The 27,813-nt window shown below is 37.9% G+C and overlaps 1 protein-coding gene across 2 annotated transcripts in view; it reads left to right on the top strand.

Annotated features, from left to right (window-relative positions):
* LOC139947149 (17S U2 SnRNP complex component HTATSF1-like) overlaps nt 1–27,813 on the top strand; it is a 47,271-nt gene that overhangs the window by 4,525 nt on the left and 14,933 nt on the right. For both annotated transcript variants that reach the window (XM_071945008.1, XM_071945007.1), the window contains exons 4-7: nt 401–603; nt 2,584–2,741; nt 3,719–3,815; nt 26,982–27,071. In XM_071945008.1, the coding sequence (XP_071801109.1) occupies nt 401–603; nt 2,584–2,741; nt 3,719–3,815; nt 26,982–27,071 (548 nt within the window). The remainder of the gene's footprint in view (nt 1–400; nt 604–2,583; nt 2,742–3,718; nt 3,816–26,981; nt 27,072–27,813) is intronic.

Below are 27,813 nucleotides of genomic sequence, written 5' to 3'. Positions count from 1 at the left end.
ACTTAAGATAAAAATATTACAAGTCGACGGGGTAAAAGGAAAACCACGCAATTTTGAGGCATGTTTGTGTGGATCATTGTATTCTCTTTTACAACATCTTTCTACCCATATGCATTTTATAAAAAACGGTTACAAACGCTTTTCAAAGACCAACTCGACCGATCCAAGGCAACGTGTTCCTTTAAAACACTCTCTTTTTTTTGTGATGTCTTAAAACTGGACATCTACATTTTGTGATATAATCACACTTCTTTGAACGGAATGATTCTCAAAATGCTTTATACTATGGTAAGCTGCTATTAAACCAAAGTAAGTTTTTATTGCCATTAATTTTAAGAGTAACTACCGAACCTATACACCTTTAACAGTCTTATTCTATTTTTCTATCTTTTCGCAACAGGCTGGTTTGAGATGGACGAGTCTAAGAACACCAATGTCTATGTCAGTGGTCTGCCCGAAGACATTACCCCCACGGAGTTTGAAGAATTAATGAGTAAATGCGGAGTGATCATGTTTGACGAGGAGAAACAAGAAAATAAGATCAAGTTGTATTTGGATCACCATGGTAACATCAAGGGTGATGGAAGGTGTTGTTATCTCAAGGTCAGTAGTCAGGGCTTTGCTGTTGACTTAAAGGAACACATTGCCTTGGATCGGATGAGTTGGTCTTTAAAAATTGTTTGTAAGTGTTTGTTATAAAATGCATACCACGTATGGGTGTAGAAAGATGTTGTAAAAGTAGAATACAATGATTCACACAAACATGCCTCGAAATTGCACGGTTTTCCTTTTACCTCGTAGACTAACACAGTCGGCCATTTATGGGAGTCAAATTTTTGACTCTCATAAATGGCCGACCCTGTTCGCACAGTAAATGGAAAACCATGCAGTTTCGAGGCAAATTTGTGTGGCTCATTGTATTCTACTTTTAAAACATCTCTCCAACCATATGCATTTTATAAAAAAAAAACGGTAACAAACGCTTCTTATAGACCAACTCCTCCTATCCAAGGCAATGTGTTCCTTTAACACAATTATTCTGTTAAAAGGTTGACCTCTCTAGGTATTAAAGGCGCTGGACACTTTGGGTATTTATTCTAAATAACTGGTACCATAAAAACTCACTTGGTAATGAGCAACGGAGAGCTGCTGATAGTATAAAACATTGTGAAGTAGTGTTCTTTTTGAGAAAGATTTTATTTCTTACTCAAATAATAAAGACTTCAAGTCAGAAGTCTTTCACTATTTTTTTAGGCATCTGAACGCACAAATTTGTGCAACAATGATGTATTTTGTTCTTTCATTATTCTCTTGCAACTTTGATGACCAGTAAAAATTGAGTAAAAATTGTCATAGATTTGTTATTTCATGCATTTGTTGGAATACACCAAGTGAGAATACTGGTATTTGAGAATTACCAAAGGTGTTTGATACCGTTAAATGGGATGTCTTATGAAACTGGATTTAACCAGTTGGCATCATCAAGTTTCCACAAACAGTCCCATGTAGGTGGCTGGCTGATTGGCGAGCTGATGTTATTATAATACAACTCTTGCATGGTTTTCTGCATAGCACCTGTCTCTCTTCGCGTTCGTGCCAACAGTAGCAGTGCTATTGTTGTATCAAGCAACATTTGTGAACTTACAACCCTTGTACTGATCTTACACCCCTTGTACTGATCTTACACTACGAATGGTACCAGGTCATCTTTGTATGTTATTTCACTTTAAACACTTCTTATCTTTTGTGAAATCGTTCTGAGGACGCAACTCAAGTGACTCAAGTAACTAGTGCTGGGCGAATAGTGAAATTTTGTTATTTGGATACCGCTGGCCAACTATCCGAAATTAACCAGATATCCGAATAGTTTTTTCGCGGCTAGAGGGCGCTATTCGTTTGTGAATGAGATCTTCTGGGCGGATTGATATTAGTTTTAGACAGTGGCACTCGGTTCATTCATAAAAATGACCGGATCTAATTTAAAGATGGCGATTTGCTTTTTCTTTTGATCGTGATTGACTCTACGTGAAGGAAAACTTTTGTAATCTTTGAACAAATTACGTCAGAAATGTCATTGTTTTAACTCTTCATGGAAGTGAGCTTAGTTAAATACTTAATTTAAGCTGTTTTATGCTGTCTTAATAGAAGTTTCATGATTCAGACAAAAAATTCATATCAGTTGTCGCCGGACGTCCGCAAATATTCGGATAGTTGAAGAATATCCGGTTACTCGGTTGTAATTACAGAATTAGCCAGTTTGTAAATAGGTATCGCGCCCTATGGGGATATCCGGTTAAGAAGGAAAACCTATTCGCCATTAACCGGATATTCGAATAATTCGCCCAGGCCTACAAATTACTCATCCCGTCTCAAGATAAGACGAGTCTGAAGTCTTGATGAAATTGATCCTAGGAGTTACTATAAGATGAAAATGCCATGATTCCAACTTACCTCCTAAGATTTTTATTCTAGTTTTTGATCTGTTTGTCAGCAGTGACTGTCACCCCGGATTCCTATTCTTTATCCCTGATGCAATTATTACATTTTCAAGTCGTTGCTCATCGATTGTTTTTCCATTGTTAGAGAGAGTCCGTGGAGCTTGCCATCCAGTTGTTGGATGACTCAGACCTACGAGGAAACAAGATCCATGTGGAGTTAGCAAGGTTCCAAATGAAAGGAGACTTCCAAGCTAAACCCAAGAAGAAGAAGCCCAAGAAGAAGAAGAAAAACTACCAAGAAAAGTAAGATTTGCCTCCCCTCCCCCTCTCTCTCTCTCTCTCTTTCTCTCTCTCTTTATGGTTCTGCTAAGAACCATCAGTATTTTTTGTGTGTGAACTCTACCCTTTATGCAGGCGTCACTTTGAAGCCTTGACCCACCCCCCTCAGAGGTCACCAAATATATTTATATCACTTCGACGCAGAGCCTGACGAAACTATTTCTTGTTGTGGTGAAGTTGTTTAGCTCTTTTTTAATAATTGGGTGAATCATTACCTATAAAGTTTATGAAAGGGGTGAGTGTTGGTTAGCCTAATTTGGTCGCCTCAAAATTTCACAATGTGGTTACGTCAACAAATTTTGAAGTCTTGGTGTTTCAAACAACCGTTGGACACAATTTTTGGAATTGCTTTTTTGTATGTATGCACAAGCTTATTTTAAAATTTGCAGGCATCTTTGGAACTGAAGTTTGCCAACACAAATATAAATTGGGCGGCTGGAACACGGGGATTGCATAAACAACTTCCTTTAGGTCAAGCGCCCTGACTATAAACTTACCCTTTTTAAACTATTAAGGTAAATTTCTTCAAACAACTCCTATTTCTTGTCAAAAGGTGCAGAATACAGTTGATTTGACAAAGATCACATGGTGGCACTAACACACACTTTGCTGACAGCACCAGAAGTTGAGTGAGGTGCACTCGGTCGCTCGGCACGTCCTATGCAAGCGCAAGATTAATGAACTATTAAAAGTATTGGGTGTATGTACGGGTGTACGTCATTGTTTTATGAGGAAAAACTGGGCCTAATTTGGTAGAGCTCCTGAAGCACAAAATGTTGCCAAGTAAAACTAAGTAAAGCTTACCAGACGTACATGGTTATCAGGAAAAATTTCTGTGACTGGGGGTCTTGTCAGCAAATTGTTTTGAAAAGTTTTCTGCTTCAACAGCTCTGTACTTACATTAAGTTGTTAAGTCTTTGCTCCTTAATTGTTTGTTACAGGTTGTTGGATTGGAGGCCTGAGAAGAAGTTTCACCAGCGCAAGAGGAACGAGCAAGTGGTTATCATCAAACATCTCTTCCATCCTGAGGAGTTTGAGGTAAGTCTTGTCTTCTCTTTGCTTATTATGTCACCAAGTAGATCCTTGTCATTTTAGTGGAGGATTGTTGGTCACACTGGACACTATTGGTAATTGTCAAAGACCATTCTTCTCACTTGGTGTATCTCAACATATGCATAAAGTAACAAACCATTAAACATTTGAGCTCATTGGTCGTCGAAGTTGCGAGATAATAATGAAAGAAAAAACACCCTTGTTACACAAAGTTGTGTGATTTCAGATGCTTGATTTCGAGACCATGTTAGTATTTCATTAGAGTAGTGTGCTTACATGCTTCTGCTGAATTCACATGGTGTTACCGCACACCTCTCTTAGTAGGACTCGAGTTTCAAGAAGTATACCATAAAAACTTAGAGGTGGCTCAGTTAGTTTAACTAAGTGCTTATCTATGATGGCTATGTTTTAAAGGCAGTGGACACTATTGGTAGTTGTCAAAGACAAGTCATCTCACTTGGTGTATCTCAACATATGCATAAAAAACAAACCTGTCATCGAAGTTGCGAGATATGAATGAAATAAAAACTATCCTTATCACACGAAGTTGTGTGCTTTCAGATGCTTGATTTCGGGACCTCTTATTCTAAATCTGAGGTCTCGAAATCAAATTCGTGGAAAATTACTTCTTTCTCGAAAAAATTACTTTACTTCAGAGGGAGCCGTTTGTTTCTCGCAATGTATTATACTATCAACAGCTCTCCATTACTCTTTACAAAGTAAGTTTTTATGCTGATAATTATTTAGAGTAATTACCAATAGTATCCACTACCTTTAAAAGCCTACAGTCAGCCTACATGAATTGTTTTGTTAGACCACTGGATTAATCTACATGTATTAGATTATTCAATGTAATTGCTTTTCATTTGTCATTTTCATTTGTGTTCAATTCTGATAAGGATTTTGTGTTTATCTATAGGGGTTTTATTTTTAAATGTTTCTCTGGAAGCGCCATGGAGCAATTTTTTATGGGGATTTGGCGCTTTACCAATTTGTACAAATATTATTATTAATATACGAATGCATGTTCCGGTCAGGAGGTAAACGTTGTTCTAAACATTACATGGCCTATGCCACAAACTCACTATTTAAGTACTACTCACTGTGCATACCTCCATACCATTTTTGGGTAGAGCTTACTAGACCCACGATGTATTTGACTAAAATGCCAATTGGCTTCACCTTTTGTGGCCATAACAGCCTCAAGTGGCTAAAAATTCCCAAATTGGCTTTACCTTCTAGACACCATAACAGGAGCAATTGGCTATTTAAAAAAACGTAAAAAGGAACCTGACAGTTCACCACACACCCCATAGGGGGTGCGGTGCATACCTAATCCCTCTGTTTTGTAGGAACTTCATACTTGATCTCAAAGATCGTCAGTAACTGGGAAGACGGCGCGTCCATGAACACCTCCCCTTCAGAACCCACGTGTCAGCAACAGACCTTAATGGCTACAAGTGGCGTCTAAAATATACAAAGAAGTTTGAAAAGCCCTGGTAATCAAGAATACAGTCTTGTACAGTTTGTAGTGGTTTTGTCCTCCAGTCATATAATGTAATATAATACTTGGATGTTATACAACACAAGTAACACATTTACATGTAAATGGTTATAATATTAGGATTAGGTCTGCGTCCATGATTCTTCTAACATCATAACATCAAAGCAATGATACAGTATTGTAATACATGTACTGTCCTTTTGTTACTCATGGTCATGGCCCCGAATGAAGAAAAGTAAGGCAGTATCCAATGCCTACATCGACTAGCTCCAACTTTTGCTCTGGATGTTGCTTAGGATATTTCAAGGAAATCTAGCTCTTGGCACTTGCCTCCATTTTCTCTGTTAATTAATAATGATAACTGTATTTATAACGCGCCTTTTGCCAAAGGATACAAAGCGCCAGGTATTATTACTGCAAGGAGTGGGGCGAATTTTGAGATATAAGACCTAATCAATAAGCACCATGTAATGGTTTACAAGGTGCTATGGTACAATATGCTGCCAATCCAGCCAGGAACACCGGGGCGAACCCCTTCTCTTTTTGATAAGTGCACTGGGTTCTTTTACATGCGTTTACACAACACATGGGACCAACGGCTTTACGTCCCATCCGAAGGATGAAGCAATGGTTATGTGTCTTGCTTAAGGACACAAGTGTCAGGGCTGGGGATTCGAACCAACACTCTGCTGATCAGAAACACCAGAGTTTGAATTCGGTGCTCTTAACCGCTCGGCCAAGACACTCCCACAGTGTAAGTGCAAATTTTTACACTTGTTTCCAAGTACATGTACATGGTACATTGTCTGTATCTGTGTAAATTGGTACTTGTAAATGGTATAGCGCCCTCTGTTGAGATTGAGGAAGCATTAACTGAGGGGCCTTTTTATTTTCTCACTTGTTTGTTTTAGATCATGGGCAAGAGTAAAAGTTAGGCAGATTTTTAATGGGTTGGACTACAGTGTAGTGAGGCTGCAGTTAAAGTTAGGCAGTAAGGAACTCATAGGTCACTGGTATTGTGTTCCCTATAGTTTTACTTTTCTACATGGTGATAAGGTTGGTTTTGTGGTATTTAAGTTCCTCACCTTTTACCTCTACACTGATTTTGAATCCCATCGGGGGGGGAGGGGGGGGGGGGCACTTCAGTGTATGTGGATTAGCTTTTCTAACCGATTGTTAGTTTTCCATTGAATTTTAGTTGGTAGCCAGAATACAGTTTGTGCAACTCTTGGAAATTGATGTTTTTAACAAACATGTACGACTTAATTGTTTTACTTCCACTCAAATTCAACAACACTGAAAACTTGAGAGACTGGACAAGAACACAATCTAACATTTATAACTGTGAACGTGTTATAGAACAGCTGTAATGCATACATAAATTGGTATAATAACTTTTGTTATACAACACTTTATCTGCGGGTGCCACAAAGTGCTTATGTTTATTTTTTAAAGCCAAATTACACTTTCGGTACATAAAAAAAGTTTACAGATTTTACAAATAACTAAAAAGGTTTACAGAAGGTAATGGTGAAAGACTTCTCTTGAAATATTATTCCATGAAATGAGAAAACTTTTAAACAATATCAATTCTCGATAGCGAGAATTACGAATTTATTTTGAACACATGTCATGACAAGAGGAAACGTGCGGAAACAAGGGCAGGTTTTCCCGTTATTTTCTCCAGACTCTGATGACCGGTTGAGCCTTAATTTTCACAGGTTTGTTATTTTACATAGAAGTGGTGATACATGAAGTGTGGGCCTTAGACAATACTGTTTACCGAAAGTGTCCAATGACTTTAAGACAACTTTTAGAAGTTTTTAAACTGAGACCCATTTATGTGGTGCCATGTTGTAAAGGATGTAAGAAATTCGCAACGAAATTCGCACTGAGTTGAGTTGTGCTCAACCCTCTTGCGAATAGCGCAGCGAAAGAGGAGTTGTGACGTCAAATTCACATCAAATTTGAATCGCATTCGCATTGGCAGGAAGTATGAAGAGGGCTTTACAAGGTGCTGAGGTACACTGTCACAGCTGGGCAAAATCCCTTTTTGGTTCCTTGAAGTTCTTTTCACAACACATGGGAACTTTTGGCATCATGTCCCATCCAAAGGAAGAAGCAATAATGGTCAAACCTATTGATCGAGACTCAAACTTTCCAGTATTTAAGGAGGGTCTTTGACAGTAATTTTTATATTTATACAATGAAATGTTTGAAAAGTCTTCTGACTGGGAAGCTCATAGGGCTTCTAGCACCAAAACACTCCACAGCCATCCCTCTATAGAAATTTGATTCTCCATTCATCCCATCCTTCATGAAGTTGATTTTCCTCGCCCTGCGGCTATTTTCAAACCAATCTCTCTTCCCAAACCTTATTGAAATTCCTAAATCCTAGCTCCTCTGACCCCAAAACGCCGTATGGGAATCCTCGAGAACGATAGCGTCCCAGAGAAGTCTCTCAGCTCCATGGCTCTCCGACTCACAGCTGTTCCCTGCTCCTGTACTCTAGCCTTCTCCCCTGCATGATTTTCTTCGAATGATACTGGCTGTAGATTGGAGGTCATGTCGTAGAAGTGTGGAAAAACTCATAAAACTTGTTGACCTACGCCTTCCCGAGGTGTTTGTGGTTTAATTCTCATCAAGTCAACACCCTGGATTTGGAGGAAGGTCTTTGCTTGCCCGCGGGAGTATTTTGTTTGCACTAGGTTGTACATCTGTCGCACCCAAAAGAAATTTATTGCAGGAATTTTTCGTATTGGATTTTACTGGAATGAGTTTAGCACAACAAGGCTGTACTTACAATAGAGGGAAGAAAGGGGGCAATGGAAATAAATTAATATACAAATAGATTGACGGAAAACACAAGATATCATTAAAAGAAAAAAAACATGGTACTTTTTTACTTTATTATTATTATTATTTGTTTTTATTCACTGGGGTTTTCCTCCAAAATCTAAAACTGAAACTTGCTTCCTTGTTGTCTCACCCTGGGGTGGTTGGCTGGTATTGTGATTTTGCTTTTCTGAGAATCATTGGCTGAATTATTTTTAACATTGTTCGATTTCAATTTTTGTTTAAATCCCATCTGAGTAGTCTGAGGATTTTATTTTCCTACAGAAAAGAAAAAGAAAAAAAAACATCTTTTACTCAAGAAGAATAATTGTTTGTGAGCCATGAACTATTAAAATCACCTTAGAAGCAAGTAATATTTTAAGGGAAGCCTTCCTGTATCCTTATCTTCAAACTGTGCAAGTTAAATGTTAATCTGTGGACATTGTGTTTTGTGTCATACAAAAAGTACCAAAACCCTTTAATAATCACTATACTAGCCAAAAAACAAGAATCAAAATAACAGACAGGCTGTAAAAATTTGGCTCAATTGTCATCAAAGTTGCAAGAGAATAATGACAGAAAATCATATTCCTTGTTGTATAGAATTGTGTGTTTTCAGATGCCTGGGAAAGGCTTCAAGCCTGAATGCTTTCTCAGTTTTTTCTGTCTTTTTCTCAAACTACATCGATTCAAAGGGAGCTGTGTCTTACAATGTTTTATGATATCAACAACTCTCCATTGCTCTTTACTTGTGGAACAATTGCTTTTTGTAACCGTTTGATTTGAAGAAAAAAAAACTAACCTGTGAAATTATGAAAATTTCCTTCAAAAGGTTGTCACGTTTTTGAGCTCAGAGCGTTTATGTCTACGCAAACAGAATAATCCGTAGTTGATATATTTGTCCGTATTTTTTCATTTATAACTACATCTCTCTCTAAATGCTTTTTTACTATCGAAAGTACTGTCTATAACCAACTAAGTTCTTATTGCCAATAATTTGTAGCACGATTACCAAACGTATACCTTCCCTAAGCACAATCGTGTTCTACTGAGATTTTAGGCTTAAAGGAATCTATATGAAATTGGTCCCGTGACAGTAGGATGGCAATAAGCTTCAGGCCTGGTTTGTCTTAAGGCACTTTGAAATCACTTGGTTTTGATTCTGACCCATCTCATTCTACCTCAAGAATGTAGGTGCTATGTGAGGTATCCTTAGTGAAACATTCTTCAATCACTCAAGGAAAGAGGGGGTTTGGATTCTGATGCGCTACTCAGGCAAACAGTGTATCATCAATCTATCTACATTGTTACTTCCTTAGGCTCATGTGTCTCTCCGATTCTACATCAAATGGCGCACACACTACTGGAGAGAACTATGAAAAAGGACCATCCAAAAGTCTCCCATTATGTCATGAAGGCTGGCTAGTGAATTGGAAGCTGTTTTGTTTCCCACAGATTTCAGGATTATGTTCTTACTTTAGATCTTCCTTCCCTTTAAGGTTTCTTGACTGAATTTAATTTAAAGATGAAGTCAGACAAACTACCCCTTGCTGCACACTGGTCAAAGGGGCACACAAGCAATGAGCAAGTGCCACAAAAGCAATGGCCAAAAGGGCACCAAGTCATTGACTAAGGGGCAAAAAGGTGATAGCCAAGGGGCACCAAGGCAATAACCAAGGGGAACAAAAGCAATGGTCAAAAGACACAAAAGCAATGAACAGGGGCCACAAAAGCAATGAACAGGGGTCACAAAAGCAATGAACAGGGGTCACTAAAGCAATGGCAGTGGGGCACCAAGGCATTGGCAATGGGGCACCATCACAACTTAACCAAGGACATGAGCACCAAGGCAATGGCCAAGGGGCACCAAGGCAATTTGGCTAAGGAGCATGGAGACAATTGCCCCTGTTGCCCCCAGGAAGTAACAGGCCTTCATATAATAAATTGATTGTTTTATGTTGACTTTAGACATTGTTCAACATGTAGAATAAAACTTGTTCACATGCTGGAATACTTTTCTCAAAATTAATCAACCCCAATATTTTCAGCAGATGTTGAAATCTGGATGTTCTTATTATTACAGCCGTTAGCCTTACAGTCTTATTATCAACAGAAGTTTGCACCGAGGAAGCGGTCATCGTTTGCACCTGCAAGGCCTTAAATGATTTAATCCAAATTACCCAGAGCCGATTCCAATTACAATTAGCGTAATTAGTAACAATGCCTTACACCCATATCGCCTTCATCAATATTGTAAAAAGAAAGAAGACAAAAATGTATCAAATTAATCAATCCACAGCCCTCAGAATGTGGTATGCAATCGCTATTCCAGCCACCCTCTTAAAAGTGACTTGAAACTGTTGATAGGAGCTACTCCAGCGACATCCCCCCTGTTCCTCTACTAGTTTCACTTTCTTGGAATGCTGGGTGCTATGTGGAGTATTTTCAGTGATAGGTGGTCCCAGTGTGTTTGTCAACTCTAGGAGATGTCTTGGTCGCGTGGCTGAGACTGAGAGAGCCAGGCAGCAGAGGAATGAGGAATACTTTGGAATGCCCCTCCACTATTCCAAATATTGTGATGGATGGGTGAGGGCTCTGGTTTAGTGCCACTTGTAGTTGGTTCTCCTTTGCAGACACGATGATTGCAAAGTCAGGAAAATGGTTGGAATAAATCTGTAGTTCTCATTTTTGTTGCCGTAGGTTGGAATAAATCTGTAGTTCTCATTTTTGTTGTCATTGGTTGGAATAAATCTGTAGTTCTCATTTTTGTTGTCATTGGTTGGAATAAATCTGTAGTTCTCATTTTTTTGCCATAAACATCTTCCTGGCCTTGGGAAAAAAAAAATCTGAAATCTGTGATTAAATGATAACCTGAAAAGTCTCTAAATACAGGACACCATATGAACATGTTTGGTCAATCTTTATACTCAAAAGAATCTTCCTACTGTTATTCCAAGGACTAAATATCATGCCTCTGGTGTTACCTTACCGACATGATGATTAAAAAAGTCAAGAAAGCAGTTCTAAAAAATCTGCAGTTCTTATTTTTATTGTCATAAACAGGCTTGCAATATATATCTTAAAGGAGCACGTTGCCTTGGATCGGTCGAGTTGGTCATTGAAAAGCGTTTGTTATAATAAGCACATGGGTAAAAAGATGCTGTTAAAGTAGAATACAATGATCCACACAAACATGCCTCGAAATTGCACGGTTTTCCTTTTACCTCATCAACTAACACGGTCGGCCATTTATGGGAGTCAAACTTTTGACTCCCATAAATGGCCGACCGTGTTAGTTCGCACAGTAAAAGGAAACCACGCAATTTCGAGGCAAACTTGTGTGGATCATTGTATTCTACTTTTAAATTATCTCTCCAACCATATGCATTTTATAACAAACAGTTACAAACGCTTTTTTATAGACCAACTCGTCCGATCCAAGGCAACGTGTTCCTTTAAGCAGGCTTGCAACATCTCAGTGGATGAGCTTATTTTTATTTTATTTCTGTAGTTCTTGGGAATAGAAAACTGAAAAACACTGTGCAATTATCTGTGTCCAAGGCAGTTCTCTATTTTTATATTTCTTTGTTCAACCCCAAATTATTTAAAACTTACCCAGTCACTTTCCCGTGTGATTTATTGCACTGGTCAGCTTATGGCCTAAGCTCCCAAGCTGGACCATGTCACGTGTCAATCAACATGGGGATGTGATTAGAAGGGGCAGGCCAAAACTCTGCCAGCATCCTTTGTAAAAAATCTGTGGATCAGTTGTCCAAGGTAGATGTACAAAGTTATTTAAAAATGATTAATTGGGCAAAGAAATGTTCATAGGCAAATTTGAACAATATACTTAAGGCACTGTGACACCTTTGGTACATGTAATTGTCAAAGGCCAATATATTCTCCCTTGGTGTATCTCAACATATCCATCAAATCACAAATCTGTGAAAAGTTTGACTCAGTTGGTCATCGAAATTGCAAGAGAATAATGACAGAAAAAACACCCTTGTTGCCCGAATTTGTGTGTTCTCAGATGCAGTAATAAGGCTTCAGGCCTGAAGTCTTTTACTGTTTGAGTAAATAACCTCTTTCTCAAAATCTATGTTACATTACTTCAGAGGGAGCAGTTACTCACATTGTTTTATACTATCAACAGCTCTTCATATCTCATTACCAAATAAATTATTTGTATTAATTACCAATAGTGTCCGGTGTCTTTTAAGCAGAAAGCAATGTGACTGCGCTTACCACACCTTAACAACATTGGTCTGCATGTGTTCCTTTAATGTTGACACCATGCATTGGAAGCCAACCATGATGTGACATCTGTGTTATTCATCACCCTAGATATATCAAAACTTACCTGGTCCACACACACGCAACAAAAGTCACACCCACAAATAAGAATTAAAACTGGTTGACAATTGATTTCAACATTGATGTATAACAGTTGTGCACTTTAATCCCTGAATCCTGGTAATGCTTTTTGCATGTGTGGTCTCATCTTATTCTGAACTGGGGAAAAAAATATTTAAAATGAGAGGCAGATAAGACTTGTTGACAGTTCAACGATGCTATACAAATACTTCAAGAAATCATTTCATATGCAAAACTTATTCACTTCAGAAAAAGTGACCATACAGGCAACAACTTTCCAAACATTGAAAGATGATGTGTGATGATCTTGGGTAGGTTAAAGACAATGGACACTATTGGTAATTGTCAAAGACTAGTCTTCTCACTTGGTGGATCTCAACATACATACATGTATGCATAAAATAACAAACCTGTGAAAATTTGATCTCAGTTGGTCGTCGAAGTTGCGAGATAATAATGAAAGAAAAAACACCCTTGTTACTTGTCACACGAAGTTGTGTGCTTTCAGATGCTTGATTTCGAGACCTCAAAATCAAATTCATGGAAAATTACTTCTTTCTCGAAAACTACGTCACTTCAGAGGGAGCCGTTTCTCACAATGTTTTATACTATCAACCTTTCCCCATTACTCGTTACCAAGTGAGGCTTTATGCTAACAACTATTTTGAGTAATTACCAATAGTGTCATCACTTTTGCTCAAAATACCGGGATCTCAAACAAAATACCACCACTAGCCCCCACTGGGTAGTACAATCAGTATACGCCGTGAGCATAAACCTTGACGCCCTTTGAATGTTCGTAAGATTTCTTACATTGTCTGAGAACTGGGTCAAAAGAAAGAGAGGGACAATGGTGGCCTATCCATAGGCTAATTGAAATGAAAATTTTGTTTTAATTCTTTAGACATACACAATGATTACAAGTTGGACAGGGGCCGTCAAGGTTAAAACAAAAGTATTAAAACTGTCATCAAAAGAGGTGTAAAACCAGACCCCTGCCAACGATAAAAATAAAATTTGTACAATATAAAAAGGAGATTGCACTGAAACATTTTTAACATTAACACAAAAGAAAACATTAAAACACAAGCAAATGATTATAAAAATGATTATAAGCCTAAAACTTTATTGAGATGATTACTGGGATGATGACAATGTTGGTGATAATATCTGAAATTCAGGTTTTTTCTTTTTCTTTTCCACTGTCGTGTGTAAGAAGAAGGGGTCCTAAAGTGTTTAGGGCCATCAGTCTGTGAGTGACTGGATTGTTCTCACATGCAGCTCATCAGGTAGACTGGTGTACAAATAGCCATAGGATATGTACTGTGTGAATAGACTGCCCCCTATTGAGGTGTCATTAGCCATGCATTCTTCATGATAATCCTCACTGGTCAGTTTGTCATCAAACTGTTGACCTTTTTGTTGTAGAGGAGAATTTAATGGTAACAAGATGATGGGGGGGGGGGGGGGGTGTTTGCTCAGACCATAGAGGTAGAACCCTTTGCCACTGATGACAGTCCAGGCGTTGCTGTTAGTGTTAACCAGTTAGCTTGCCATTTTACTAGTCCATCAAGTTTTTTCACTTGTCAATATTCAAATGAAATAGGGATGCTTTCCAATGTTGAGCTACATCACATGTAGCCAGCCAGCCAGACCACTTGGAAAGAATTCTGAGTGTTTGAACTGGCCTTTGCGTTTCAACCCTTTTGAGTATGAGGTTTAATACATGTATGGCTTGGGCAAGGTTTGGTGAGAGTATTAAACAATTGTTGATAGGTTTTCATTCAACATCTAAAGTTGAATGTTTCTTCGTCTTCTTCTCTTCATAATCTATTACTGCTCTCTATGAGGATCTTTTGACAGAATTGATAAAATAATTTTGTGTTGTTTAAAATTTACGAAAGTCCGGGACTTTTTAGAAAACAGTTACTTGTTTTGAAATGTTTACCTGACGTTGATGCTGTAGGCTGCAGCATAGTTTCGTATCACGAAAATCTACATGCGATTGTTACACATCAAAGTGAACAAACATGTCATTATTTTGTATTCATATCCATGTCTCATTCCAGGCCTGGATTACATGGAGGCCATGGAGACCAATGTCTTCGTTGCCTTGGTAACCCTTTTCCCATAGACTTAAAAACATTTCAAGGGGAAGTCCCCTTTGCGAAAAGAAAGTGGCCTTGCCCTTTTTAAGATGAAATTCCAGTCCTGCATTCTCATCTTTTTGAAGAGCAAATAAAACCGTGTAAAAAAGTTTTGCCAGGAAGTGTCTTGTCTCGGCTCGGGATTGTCATCCATTTGTTCCTAAATTCACCGTCGTTGCTTCATCCCCATCACCACTAAGTCTATAAAATAAAAAACTCGCTGTCGGAGCAAACAAAAACATCTTTTGATTCAATAGACAAGAAGAAAAAAAAGAGGAGGAGTTTGTTAGTTCTAATGTAGTGTAATTTAGCGCCAAGGTGCTAAACTTACCTGTGTGTTTTGTTTGCATTGAGGCAGTGTTTTCTATCAGGAGGTAGCAGACCCCACACATGGTCAAGAGAAAACCAGGACGACTGTGTTCATTTTTTTCTGCAGTGTTTACGTAGGACTTTGGGGGGAGGGGGAGTGGGGGAAGGGTGGATTGGAGGGGTCATATGATTCACTCTAATTGGACCTTGCTGAGACTAAAGAGGGATGTTTTCAAAATCTTGAAATATTTTTATTAAAACAATTTTTTTTATGAGATATTGCCTAACTCACTAGGCCGGATGGCCACTTCAAGGCGAGGGCTACACGTAACCATTTAGACTATCAGCCTAAATCAACTGCCCACAGGGGCATGTTGCCACCTACTTATTGGGCTGAAACAGGGTTACTCCCTTCATGGTCCGTAAATAATGTAGGCACGGGTGTCGTCCACTAGGAGCCTGTCTGAGAGCAGAATGCACTACCTTCCAAAATTGTTATGGAGCAATTATGGTTAAGTGCTGTGCACCAGTGTCATGATAGGGTATCAAACCCACACTCTTTGGCTGACAACACCAGAGCTAAGTGGGTCCGGTTAATTGGACCGCTCGGACATGACACACCATAACTGGCAAGGTAGAAGAAGATCTTGCTGAAGATCGTGAAAGAGGCAAGGGAACCAAGGCATTTTCTCCTTGGTAAAGGGCACCCTATGAGGAAATTGTAAATGTCTACTGGAGTATTTCAAGGGCACGGAGGCATGACCAGGGGGCACGGAGGCAATCCCCTTCGCTGCCTCCGTGAAGTATCAGGCCTGAGCTTCTTACCCTACATTACTAGTACTAGTTGAAATGATTCAGAGGTTTCAAGAAGAGGACAGATATCCCGATTAATAATCGCAATCTAAAGTTTACTAGTTTTATTACATTTCTACATTGTGCCGTGTCACGACAGAGCATGCGTTTATAGAGCATCGGACTCAAGTTCTTATGGCTGAGTAATCAGGGTGTGGGTTCGAATCCCAGTCATTTTATCACTTTCCTTTAGCAAGAGACATTTCTATAATTGCTTCTCTCCACCCAGGAGTAAATGGGAACCTGTGAGTGCAAATATGGTTAGTTGAGATTGGTCTAGCTTGGTGCGCTACATTTTCAGCAGCACAGACTGTATACTCCCCAAGGAGCTGAGATTTAAAATCTTCTGGTCACCTATCAGATAAAAGTGAAAGTTGGATCAATTGAACCACAAATTAAGCACTTAATCTCACATTAAAAGTGAAAGTAAAGGTGTAGGTTACAAAATTTAATCTAAATAAGCATTCCTAAAATAATCACAAATTTATTTTAAAAGGGCATTTTAAAAAATCGCCAGAAAGATAGCAAAACTAAATTCCATTTAAAGGCATAAAAACCATCCAGAAATTCACTACATTAAGATAGTTTCACTTTTGGACAACTTGAACAATAATAGGTAACAATGATCGTCTTTTTGATGTGATATTGTGCTAGCTGACAAAACCTGAATTGAGACAAGGTCTTTGGAATGTTTTCTACTTGGTGTTTATCTAATTGGTTACAAAAGTCCTACTGTGCAATCTGGCGCATCTTTATTATTTTTTTGTCAAGTTAGTTTGTGTTGGGGAGAACCCTGCCGGCTTTAAAGCCACTGGACACGTTTGGTAATTGTCAAAGACCAGTATTCTCACATAATGTATCCCAACATACATGTACGTATACATGTATGCATAAAATAACAAATCTGTAAAAAAGTTAACTCAATTAGTCATCAAAGTTGTAAGAGGATAATTAAATATCACCCTTATTACACACAGCTTTCAGATGTCTAATAACAGGCTTCGCCTGAAGTATTACAGCTCTCCATTGCTTGTTACCAAGTAATTTTTTATGCTTACAATGATTTTGAGTAATTACCAACATTGTCTAGTGCCGTTAAGCACAAAAAGTGGCTTAAGAAGCATAACAAAACTACACTTTCCAAATTAAGGTTAACAGCCAAAGACTGGTATTCTGCTCATTTCTGCTCATTAGGAAATTATTAAGCAATACTTTCTGCTTATAAAGAAGCTTTATGAAATTTGGCCCGCTGAATTCAAACAAGGTCTTCGTAATGTGTTCTATGTAATGTACCTCGCGTTTATCTTGGTTATAAAAGTCATACTGTGCAATCTGGAACATCTAATGATTAGTTTTTTAGTAAATTGGCTTTTTGTTTGGGGAGAACCTTTCCTGTATTGTTCAGGGCCCAATTTCATATATGTAGCTGCTAAGCACAAAAATTTGCTTACCATGAAATTTCATCCTTGATAAAAACGGGATTCCCAACCAATTGCTTGTTACTGGTATTCAGCTGTTGTTTGCTTATCCTGGAAATTTGGTTGGCATTCCTGTTTTTATCAAGGAGATTTCACGCTAAGCAAATTTATTTTGCTTAGCAGCTCTATGAAATTGAGCCTAAGTCCTCTTGTAATGACTGTAATATTACAGGGGGTTTATTCACTTTAGCAGTGGGGCTAATCTTCCGGATGACTGATCCATGTTATGTGGGTATGCCAATTCACAGCATGCCTTGATTACAGCCAAGTGATTGAGGTGGATAACAACAAGTATGCTAAACATTCTACAATGTGACAATTGCAATTATGTCTGAATTTACTTTGGTGGCTTTGCGTGGTCTCCCAGCCCAGACAGTACACATATGGCACACAGGGGAAACGATTCTGCTGAATGCATAATATGTGGCGTGCTTTAATCCTTAAGAGACTCCATTCATTTTCTGTATAATCATCACAATACGCCCATACATGTACATGGCCACTATTGTAGTGTAGTTTGTACTGTATTTTTGCAGTCTAACTATCCAAAAACCCAATATGAAAGTGACATTTGGGGTTTTGTTTTTGTACACATTTGTTCACAGGTGCACAAAACAGATAAAACACTGTTGTTGAGTTTTGTTTTAATAAAGGGATTACTTAATTGGATAAGTTTGGTTGAATCATGGAGGAAGGAAACAAATTGTGTGCATTTGATTGAAAACAATTTGAGGATGGGAACTTGATGCATACACTTCAACAAACAGTGCCCCCCCCAAAAAAAAATAAAATAAATAAATAAATAAATATTCTCCCTTTAAGGTGCAAACCTGATTCAATGTTCTTTTCTTTAAGGGCAAGGTACTTTTAGTTTTCTCTGGTAACCTCCAGGCCTGGAATGTCATCTTTGAGAGAGCAACATAATTTTAGTTTTTTTTTCAAAGGGCACTTCCATGTGACAATCTTAATGCCTTTGGGGGACCTTTTGAAGGGGCACAAAGGCCAAGAGTGGGGCGACAGTAGCTCTGTCCTTGGCATATGGCCCTGGGCCCATATCCAGTGCTGACCTATGTGTTCAGCCCTGTACTTCCATCAAAGAATTTATCATTTGTTTCTCATTTTATTTTAAAAGATAATTTCCCAAAACAAGGGCCTGGTGTCTCTATGCTAAGGCCTTGACATAAAGGGTTCATCCAAAATTTGAATTGAAAAAAAACAAAACACCCAAACTTTGTCCTTGGGTGCCAGGGTACCCAAACATTTTTATTTTAAGACATTAAACAAAAATAGAGGCTTTAGTTGTGGCAAAAAAATATCAATAACAATCACTTGACACTTAAGACATAATGGGGTCGGAAGGTCCCCCTACTCTTGCACAGTAGCAAATAGACAGAACTATAGAGTGTAATAGCAAAGCAAACATCAGAGTGTAAGTGGTACATAGGGATAGGGGTAACTCTTTAAAGCGATGGTTTTTGATGTCATCGAGGCTTGGTTCGGAAGTCCTTTGTGGTATTGAGTAGGGTTGTTGGTCCAGTCAATTAGCTACCTGACTTTTATTGACACTTCAGAACTGTTTGCTGACGGCTGTGTTGTCTGCGGTTTTTTGTATCGATCTATCAAATATCGATGATGCTAGGTCCCAAAATGTTTTGGGTTTGATGGACCCATCAAGCTTGACTCACAAGGTGATTTTTTTTATTTTATTTTTTTTTGCTTAGAAAATTTGTTATGTTATAAAAGCTTAAATTTGTTATAAGGGTTTAACTTTGCATGGTGAAAAAACATTCGAGTAAGGTACAACTCTATTGAGTTGTGGTTGTGAAAAGAAGAACCGTTCTTCTTTTCAGAACCACCACAACTCAATAGTGGTTTATAACAATTTTAGCTTGATGTTTTGCGACACCATTAGAGACCAACAAAACAAATGGGTCTATAAAAAGGCATTGGACACAACATAAAACTTACAAAAGCCTTTTATTGTGCATCTGTAAGCACACAAATTGTGCACCAAGGGTGTTTTTTCTTTCATCCTTCTCTTGTTTGTTATTTTATGCATGTTGCATACACAAAGAATACCACATAAATTTTTGTTTTTCACTAAACCCTAAGAAATCTGAGAAAAGCGTGAACCATTTCTCGGATTCAAATGTTTTTGGGGTGAAAAATTATCCCAATCATAATAAATACTTTGAAGGGAATCCTTTCTCATAACAGTGTGTACTATATAATCCACTTAACTGTCACATTACACTCCTCCAAGATTTCTTAGGTCCACACTTGACATCACTCGCTTAAATGTTCCCAGAACAACAAACAAAGGTCTTTAAAGCCATTGGACCCTTACAGTGTTGTCCAAGGCCCACACTTTATGTACCACAACTTCTATATCAAATAACAAATCTGTGGAAATTTAGGCTCAATCGGTCATCGGAGTCGGGAGAAAACAACGGAAAAACCCATTCTTGTTTCCGCGCGATTCGCCGTGTCATGACATGTGTTTAAAATAAATCCGTAATTCTCGTTAACGAGAATTTATATTGTTTTGCTGTTTTCTCAAAAAGTAAAGCATTTCATGGAGTAATATTTCAGGAGAAGTCTTTCACCATTGCCTTCTGTAAACCCTGTAAGTTATTTGTAAATCTGTGAACTTTTGTTTTTTTTCTGAACCGAAAGGGTCCAATGGCTTTAAGTCAAAAAGCTTCCAGTGTAGCTGGGCCAATGATTTGGAACAATCTTCCTACTGTTATTAGGGAATCTTTTACTACATCTACATTTATGACAAATTCTAAAGACTCACCATGTTAAATGCTTTCATGTGCGCTATGATCTTGAAGGAATAGCACCTGTGTAAATTTAATTTTAATTATTATGTTAATGTTAAATCGAAGCTGCAGTGCAGTCCAAGCAAGTTCTAATGGTCATTAACTTGATTTTTGGGGTTGAACAAGGAATTGACTAGTGTTGGATTCGATCCAAAGACCTCCGGATTAATGTGCCGGCGCTCTACCAACTGAGCTATTTAGCCGTGTCCCTATTTTGTCAATATCTTTGTTCAGGGGTCATTAAATTGTTGACCGATCCATAAGGCTTGTCTGTGAGTGCATGGCTTCACTTGTTATAATTGGTCTGATGTGGTTCTGTAAATGTAAGTAAGCGTCTTTCATTGTTGATGAGTTAGATCTGTGAATCACTCAAGGTTTCAAGAGAACAAACCTCTACCGGACACATCCCTTTAAAGAGAAGGCATTCCTTTGGTTTTTGGAGCCATTTTAGAAACATGTATCATAGAAAACCTTTTTTAAGGAGGGATTACCAAATTAAAGGGGTTTGATACCTTTTTGTAGATCAAGTTTTTGGCCTTGACATGAATCCCTACTCACTGTGAATGAAGATGTATGTAATTTACCTGTAGAAGGTTCAGCTTTACTCAGTAGTCATCAAATGATGAAAGACAAAACACCCTTGTTGGACGAATTTGTGTGCTTTCAGATAAAAATAAAAGACTTCTAGCTAGAAGTCTTTTATTATTTTAGTGAGAAATTACCTCTTTCTCAAAAACTACGCTACTTCAGAGGGAGTTGTTTCCCAACAGCTCTCCAATGCTTGTTACCAAGTCAGTTTTAAGTTAATATTTGTTTTGAGTAATTACCAAATGTGTACCTTCCCTTTAATACACTACACGTGCTAAAATAATGTCATCTCCTGAGACAAGTTATTGTTGTGACATTGTTTTACTAATTTCTCACAAAAACTACAGCTCCTCAGCAAGTAATGTTTTAAGGAAGCTTCCTACAGTACCATCCTTATCTTCATACATGTACTATGTAAGTTTAAGGCAGTGAGCAGTGGTACATGTACATTACTCAAAATAACTATTAGCATAAAACCTTACTTGGTAATGAGTAATGGATTTTGAGACCTCAGAATTAGATTGTGAGGTCTCAAAATAAAGCATCTGAAAGCACACAATTTTTGTGGCAAGGATGTTTTTTTCGTTAATTATTCTCTCGCCACTTTGACGACCAATTGAGCTCAAATTTTCACAGGATTTTTATTTTATTCATCTGTTTTGACAATTACCAATAGTGTCCAGGGGTGGATTTCACAAAGGTAGTCCTAACTTATAGGACTAGTCCTAGGCAATGCTAAGAGATAGGACCAGTCCTAAGTTAGGACCAGTAACTCATCCTAACTTAGGACTGGTCCTATCTCTTAGCATTGCCTAGGACTAGTCCTAAGTTAGGACTACCTTTGTGAAATCCACCCCTGGTCTTTAATCTGATTCTGTGGACATTGTGTTGTGTGTCATACAAAAAGTACCCAATCCCTTTAATATGGCCAGGGGACATCCCTTAATGCAGCAGTCAGGCCAATTTGTCTGGACACCTCAGGTGTTACCCATCTGTTACTACCAACCTTGGAATTAAGACAAGGGAAAAGTTGTTTCTGTCAGCATTTTCTATTTATCATCCAGCATCTTTAGAAGACATCTTGTGGTCTTGTGGAAGACTCCCCCCCTGAAATATTTTGACAGTAATCAATCAAGATACAGGGATATTAAAAGTCAAGTCTGGGAATAATTTCGTTAGATTTACTTTTTTTTTTGATAGCAGAAACAGAATGCTACATGTGTGAAACACTCTGATTTTTTGTGTTTGTGTTTTTTTGCTTTTCTTTCTTTGGTTTATTATTAAAGGGAAAGTGCAAAATTTACGAAAATCTTTGTGAAAGGATTTTGTGGGTAAAACCAATGATGTTATTTATCTTCAATGCAAAGTAAATATTTATTACAAGTTCAGTAGATTAGAAGATTATCCTATGATATTGACAAAATAGGGACACCGCCAATATATACAGGGCTAGTTAGCTCGGTTGGTAGAGCGCCGGCACCAAAAATCATTTCAAAATTTACCCAGTCAGTTTCCCTTGTGGTTTATATTGATTATCCTAAGAGATAGATTATCTTCAGAGAGACTTTTCTTTAGGGATAGAATATTTTCCCAAGATGGTTGTTGTCCTTTTTGCTAAATTATCTTTCCAGGGTACATGCACACTGTACACTGGGGTGGATTTCACACAAAAAAGTTAAAACTACATGTAGTCTCATCTAGAGTTAGGACGAGTTACTTACGTGTACATACACATCTAGGACTAGCCTTAAGTTTTTAATAACTCCTTAAGAGTCCTATTAGTTTGGACTAACATGTATCTTTGTGAAACCATAGAGCTGTGAAACCGACCCCTGTATCATCGTACACACTGTTTGTTTATAGGTCCTGGGGTGTGTGTTCGTCTGGGTGTTTGTTTGTTTGTCTGTTTTCTACCAGAGTTTGCCAATTAGCCCCATACTATAGTGCAAGCCATAGGGGTGTGTGTGTGTGTCTTCTTTGGACACCCTGTTCTAAATTCAAAATCCCTGTTCTAAACTTGGACACCCTGTTCTTTCTGTCGTTTACATAAAGGCCCTAAAACATATTTAAGTGAATTATATAAAGTGAATAAATTGGACCCCCTAGTTTTTAAATTTCCAGCAAATGTTGACACCTTTTACAAAATCCTGGCTAAAAACTTGCCCCACTCTCCAATAATATTATTACATGATCTGGCTTTAGCTTACTTAATTGTTGTTATGATCACTCCTATGCAGTGTACATGTACATGTAGGTACACTTATGGTTGTCCAGGTACAAATGTACATGACACACATTATGATAACCTGTACGTAGCTATGATGTATTGTGTGTAAGAAACGGAGCTTGTTTAGACTTTCTGCAGGGGTCAACTGTGAACTGCTCAATTGAAAACAAAAACCCATAAAATGTGGTTAAATTTTGCTTAGCAGAAATTGTTAAGCAGTATTTCCTACTTAAGCAGTTGAAAGAGATTGGGCTCGGTCTAGTTACCAAATAAAGCCTTGCTGATTAAACAAGTGACCTGCTCATTTTTGCTTAGCAAGAAATGTGTTAAGTAGTAGGGGGCCTATTTTCTTCTTTTCAAACTAAAGCACCTCAAAGAAATTGTGTTTGGTCTAGTTCCCAAATCTAGCCCTGCTGATAACAAAATACACAAGTAACCTACTTGTTTTTGCTTAGCATTTGGCTTGGTCTATACCAAATTAAGCCCCACTGATTACACAAGTAAGTTGTTAACTGCATTCAATCAGTGCTGACTGCCTCCATTCAACCCCCCTGTACATGTTTGTCATTACACCCAAAAGACGAAGGCCACAATCAAAATCTGGAAATAATTCACACTGTAATCCGCCATCAAGAGAAAGAAATAACTGGGAAATATGACGAGGAGTATGACAGCCAACCCTCATCACCCTGTATCCTTCAGGGGCGTAAAGGGAGTTAAATCTGCTAGAAATCTTACAACCTGACTGTGGCAACAGCTCCATCTCAAGTCAAATCATATTAAACCTAGCACTGGTGGGTAGATTTGGATTAATTGACGTGTGATGACAAGACGCTATTGGTCTCTTTGTCGACCCATTCCCCGCACCAGGCTGTGCTGAAAAGCACCCGTCAGTTTTCACCCGGTTAAGACATATAAACAGGCCGATTGCTTAGTGTTGTGTCCATCGGTTGTTGGCGGAGCTCACAGATGTAGTTTAACTGTCATTCCAGAGAAGTTGTTTGTGTGTTTATCCGTACGGGGTGGGAAGGCCAAACTTTAATTGGTGTCTCAAAAGCGGAGAAAGCCAAAATCATAGTTTTTATTTATTTTCTTATGAGACATACGTTCATGAAGACGAGTATGATTTGGTAATTGTACCAAGCTATTATGATAGGTGATGATAAATAGTGTTTTAAACAATCCTGTAGTACTGTATATTACTTTTTTTATTTTTTATTTTTTTATTCTGGTATCAATGGCAGTTCAGTTATTATTTATTCTTAAAAATTTACAAATTGCTGCATCTTTCAAATTGCAAGTAAATTGACGAGAGTTTAAATACCAAGTTAAAGGGAAGGTACATGTTTGGTAATATTGTTAAAGACCAGTCTTCTCACTTGGTGTATCCCAACTTAAGCATAAAATAACAAGCCTGTGAAAATTTGAGCTAAAATTGGTCATCGAAGTTGCGAGAAAATGATGAGTGAAAAAATACCCTTGTTAGACGAATTTGTGTGCTTTCAGATAGGCATAAAATACTTCTGGTTAGAAGTCTTTTATTATTTTAGTGAGAAATCACTTCTTTCTCAAACTCTATGCTACTTTAGAGGGAGCCATTTCTCACACTGTTTTATATTATCAACAGCTCTCCAATGCTCGTTACCACGTCAGTTAATATTTGTTTTGAGTAATTACCAAACATATACCTTCCCTTTAACATTTAATGAAAAAAACAGATTACAACTTATCACATGTACTGGTGCATGTGTTCCACGGGTATAATATTGTTTGGATGGTCAGGTTGGCATAGTGGTATCTTTCCTCCCCTTCTACTTTTTGGACCCCAGTTCGAATCCCACCAGGGCAACTATGTTGATTGTGTTTTCAGTCCCTACCTGACTGTGTAGGTTTTTCCTCCAATAATTCTCAGGGGTTTTCTTAACATACCTTAAACTAAAACTTCCTTCCTTTTGTTCTCTCTGTTGGGTTTTTACATTGTAAGCTAGTACAGTGCTTTTCTGAGAGTCGTTGGCTAAACAACAGAATAAACAAAAAATGAAATGAACTTGATTTAACCCAGAGGTAAATAGTGTGTAATTTTGCTTCTTTCTAAAACCAAACCGAAACCTTTCCTCAACCCTCACAACAAGTTTAAAAGGCACTGGACACCATTGGTAGTTTCTCAAAAACAATTTAGCAAAAAAACTTACTTGTTAATGAGCAAGGGAAAGCTGTTGATTATTAAGAATGTGAGGAACGCCTCCCTCTGAAGTAACATAGTTCTTGAGAAAGAGGTAATTTCTAACTCAAATAATGAAAGACTTCAGGCCTGAAGCCTTTTTATTAGGCATCTGAAAGCACACAAATTTGTGCAACAAGGGTGTTTTTGCTTTTATTATTCTCTTGCAATTTCTATGATCTATTGATTCAAAATTATAACATATATATATATTTTTTTTTATGCATATGTTGGGATACACTAAGTCAAAGTACTGGTTTTTGACAATTAGCAATGTCTCCAACGTCTTTAAAGATGTCTCACATCTTCTCTCAACCATGGTCAGGATCTGACAAGGGACCCCGGTTTATATCATTTGTCCCGTTTACACTGATTGTTACCCGTCGTCATTCCACATAACCCCACACAGTAAATGTGTCCCTACCTCAGTAATTGGTTGAGATTTATTAAGCAGGTGTGTCTCCCATATATTAGTTATGACAGTGTGGACGGTTACCAGCGGTAATTATTGATGAAAGATAACCATTTCGATTTCCCTGTTTCATTTGGATATTTTTATTGCCCCTTTTTTTCTTTCTTCTTTTTCTGAATTGGCAGTAGGTTCCCTGGTCAGTGTACATGTAGTGTGATTGTTTTTTACGCCTACATTAACCTTGTCCCTTATGGTAGAGAAAAAGGGTCCCATAAAATGAAGCTCAGTAGTTGTTCAGTGTTTTGTTCTCAATTGAAAATGATTTGCACTGTTGAATGTCTGGAGACTAACCTTGAGGCAAATATTTAAGGGGGAAAAGCGCCTCATTGTTTTCCTTGAAGGGTAAATTCATTTCCACTCCCTACATATAGTTTCAAAACCTGCTGCTTACATTGTCAAAAACCAGTATCAAACACGGACATGAAATAACAATCAGTGAAAGTTGTTTTAAACGATTGATCAGCATAGTGAAAAATAACAAAAAAACATTGTGAATCTGTTTTAAAGCATGAGATTTTAACTCCCGAGAAATATAATTGCTAAAATTTCTAAAAAACTATAAAGCATTACTTGTAAAAAATAAATAGGGAAAGGGAGATTGCGAGCATGATTTTCAGTACCTTTGGTCCCTCTTTTAAAGGGAAGGTACACGCTTAGTAATTACTCAAAACAAATATTAACATAAAAACTGACTTGGTAACGAGCGTTTGGGAGCTGTTGGTAGTATAAAACATTGTGGGAAAAGACTCCCTCTGAAGTAACATAGTTTTTGAGAAAGAGGTAATTTCTCATTAAAATAATAAAAGACTTCTAGCTAGAACATGTAGAAGTCTTTTGTTCTTATCTGAAAGCAGACAAATTCGTCTAAGAAGGGTGTTTTTTCTTTCATCATTTTCTCGCAACTCCGATGACCAATTGAGCCCAAATTTGCACAGGTTTGTTATTTCATGCTTATGATGGGATACACCAAGTGAGGACACTGGTCTTTGACAATTACCAAACGTGTACCTTCCCTTTAATAGAGGAAGTCAAGTGTTGCACAGTGTTTGCAGTACATGAACTGTGCTTGCCATACAATGTATTGACCAGGCATGTTAATGTTCCAGTATTTCGAGCAGGACTTCCAATTGTGTTTACATACAATTTGTCTGAGCCCAATTTCATAGAGCTACTCAAGCAGAAAATAACCAAAGGATGCCAGTCACAAATGGCAAATGTGATATTGCTTTTTGGCCAGTAATCTTTTTTGTTTACTTAGCATGTATTGTTTTGTTAGTTGACCCTAACTGTTACATTTTTTGTATTTCTCATTTCAGGAGGATGCTATGGTTATTAATGAGATCAAGGATGACCTACAGTCGGAGTGCTCCAAATACGGGGAAGTCAAGAAAGTCATCATCTTTGATGTAAGTTTAGAATTATTATCTTCACTTTCTGATCAGAGTCCGATTTCATGACTCTGCTTACCACAGAATTCTCTGTGCTTTGTGTTTAAGCACATTGTGTAGTCCTACATGTACATGTACAAGCCATAACAACTTTTACTTTGTGCAGTGAGATCATTGTGACATTTTAACTTTTATTAGAAAAAAACCTTCACTTTCATGCAAAAAGTGGTGACTGCTCTAAATTTCCAGCACCCTAGTGTGTTCCAACAACCCTGTTGTGATTTATGCACATGCTAGGGTTAACTCTAGGAGAATGTATATTTACAATCTATTTGCGAATGGGAAAGTTTTGAAAATTGCAGAACTGATTTCAATCTGGTCATGTCAGAAGTTAGAGGGAAAACAATCTTTCCATAAGCTACATTAGTAGGTATTAACTCTGAGCCGAAGTTTTTAGTGAAGAAATTTGAGACTTTTATCTAAACCCAGACAGTAATGTCGCTGGAGTATGTTAATATACCAACAACTATTTAACTTGTTTTCAAAACATGTTTATCGCAACAACCTCCACGCGTGTTTGCATGTGGGTTTTATCGCACACCGTCCACTTATTTCCGATCAGTACTGTATATGGTTTGCTCTTGATGTTTGTGCGCGTATCAACATGAAACGTGCGTGTATTGGTCAAATTTACTAGCTTGTGCATTTGAAGAGACCCCTGAGTCAAGCCAGGTTGATACTTCCTGCGAATGCGCAAGTG

The sequence above is a fragment of the Asterias amurensis genome, chromosome 14 (genome assembly GCF_032118995.1).
Source record: "Asterias amurensis chromosome 14, ASM3211899v1".
Taxonomy (NCBI): domain Eukaryota; kingdom Metazoa; phylum Echinodermata; class Asteroidea; order Forcipulatida; family Asteriidae; genus Asterias; species Asterias amurensis.
Note: the sequence above shows the minus strand (reverse complement) of the source record. Positions and strands in the feature narration are given on the sequence as shown.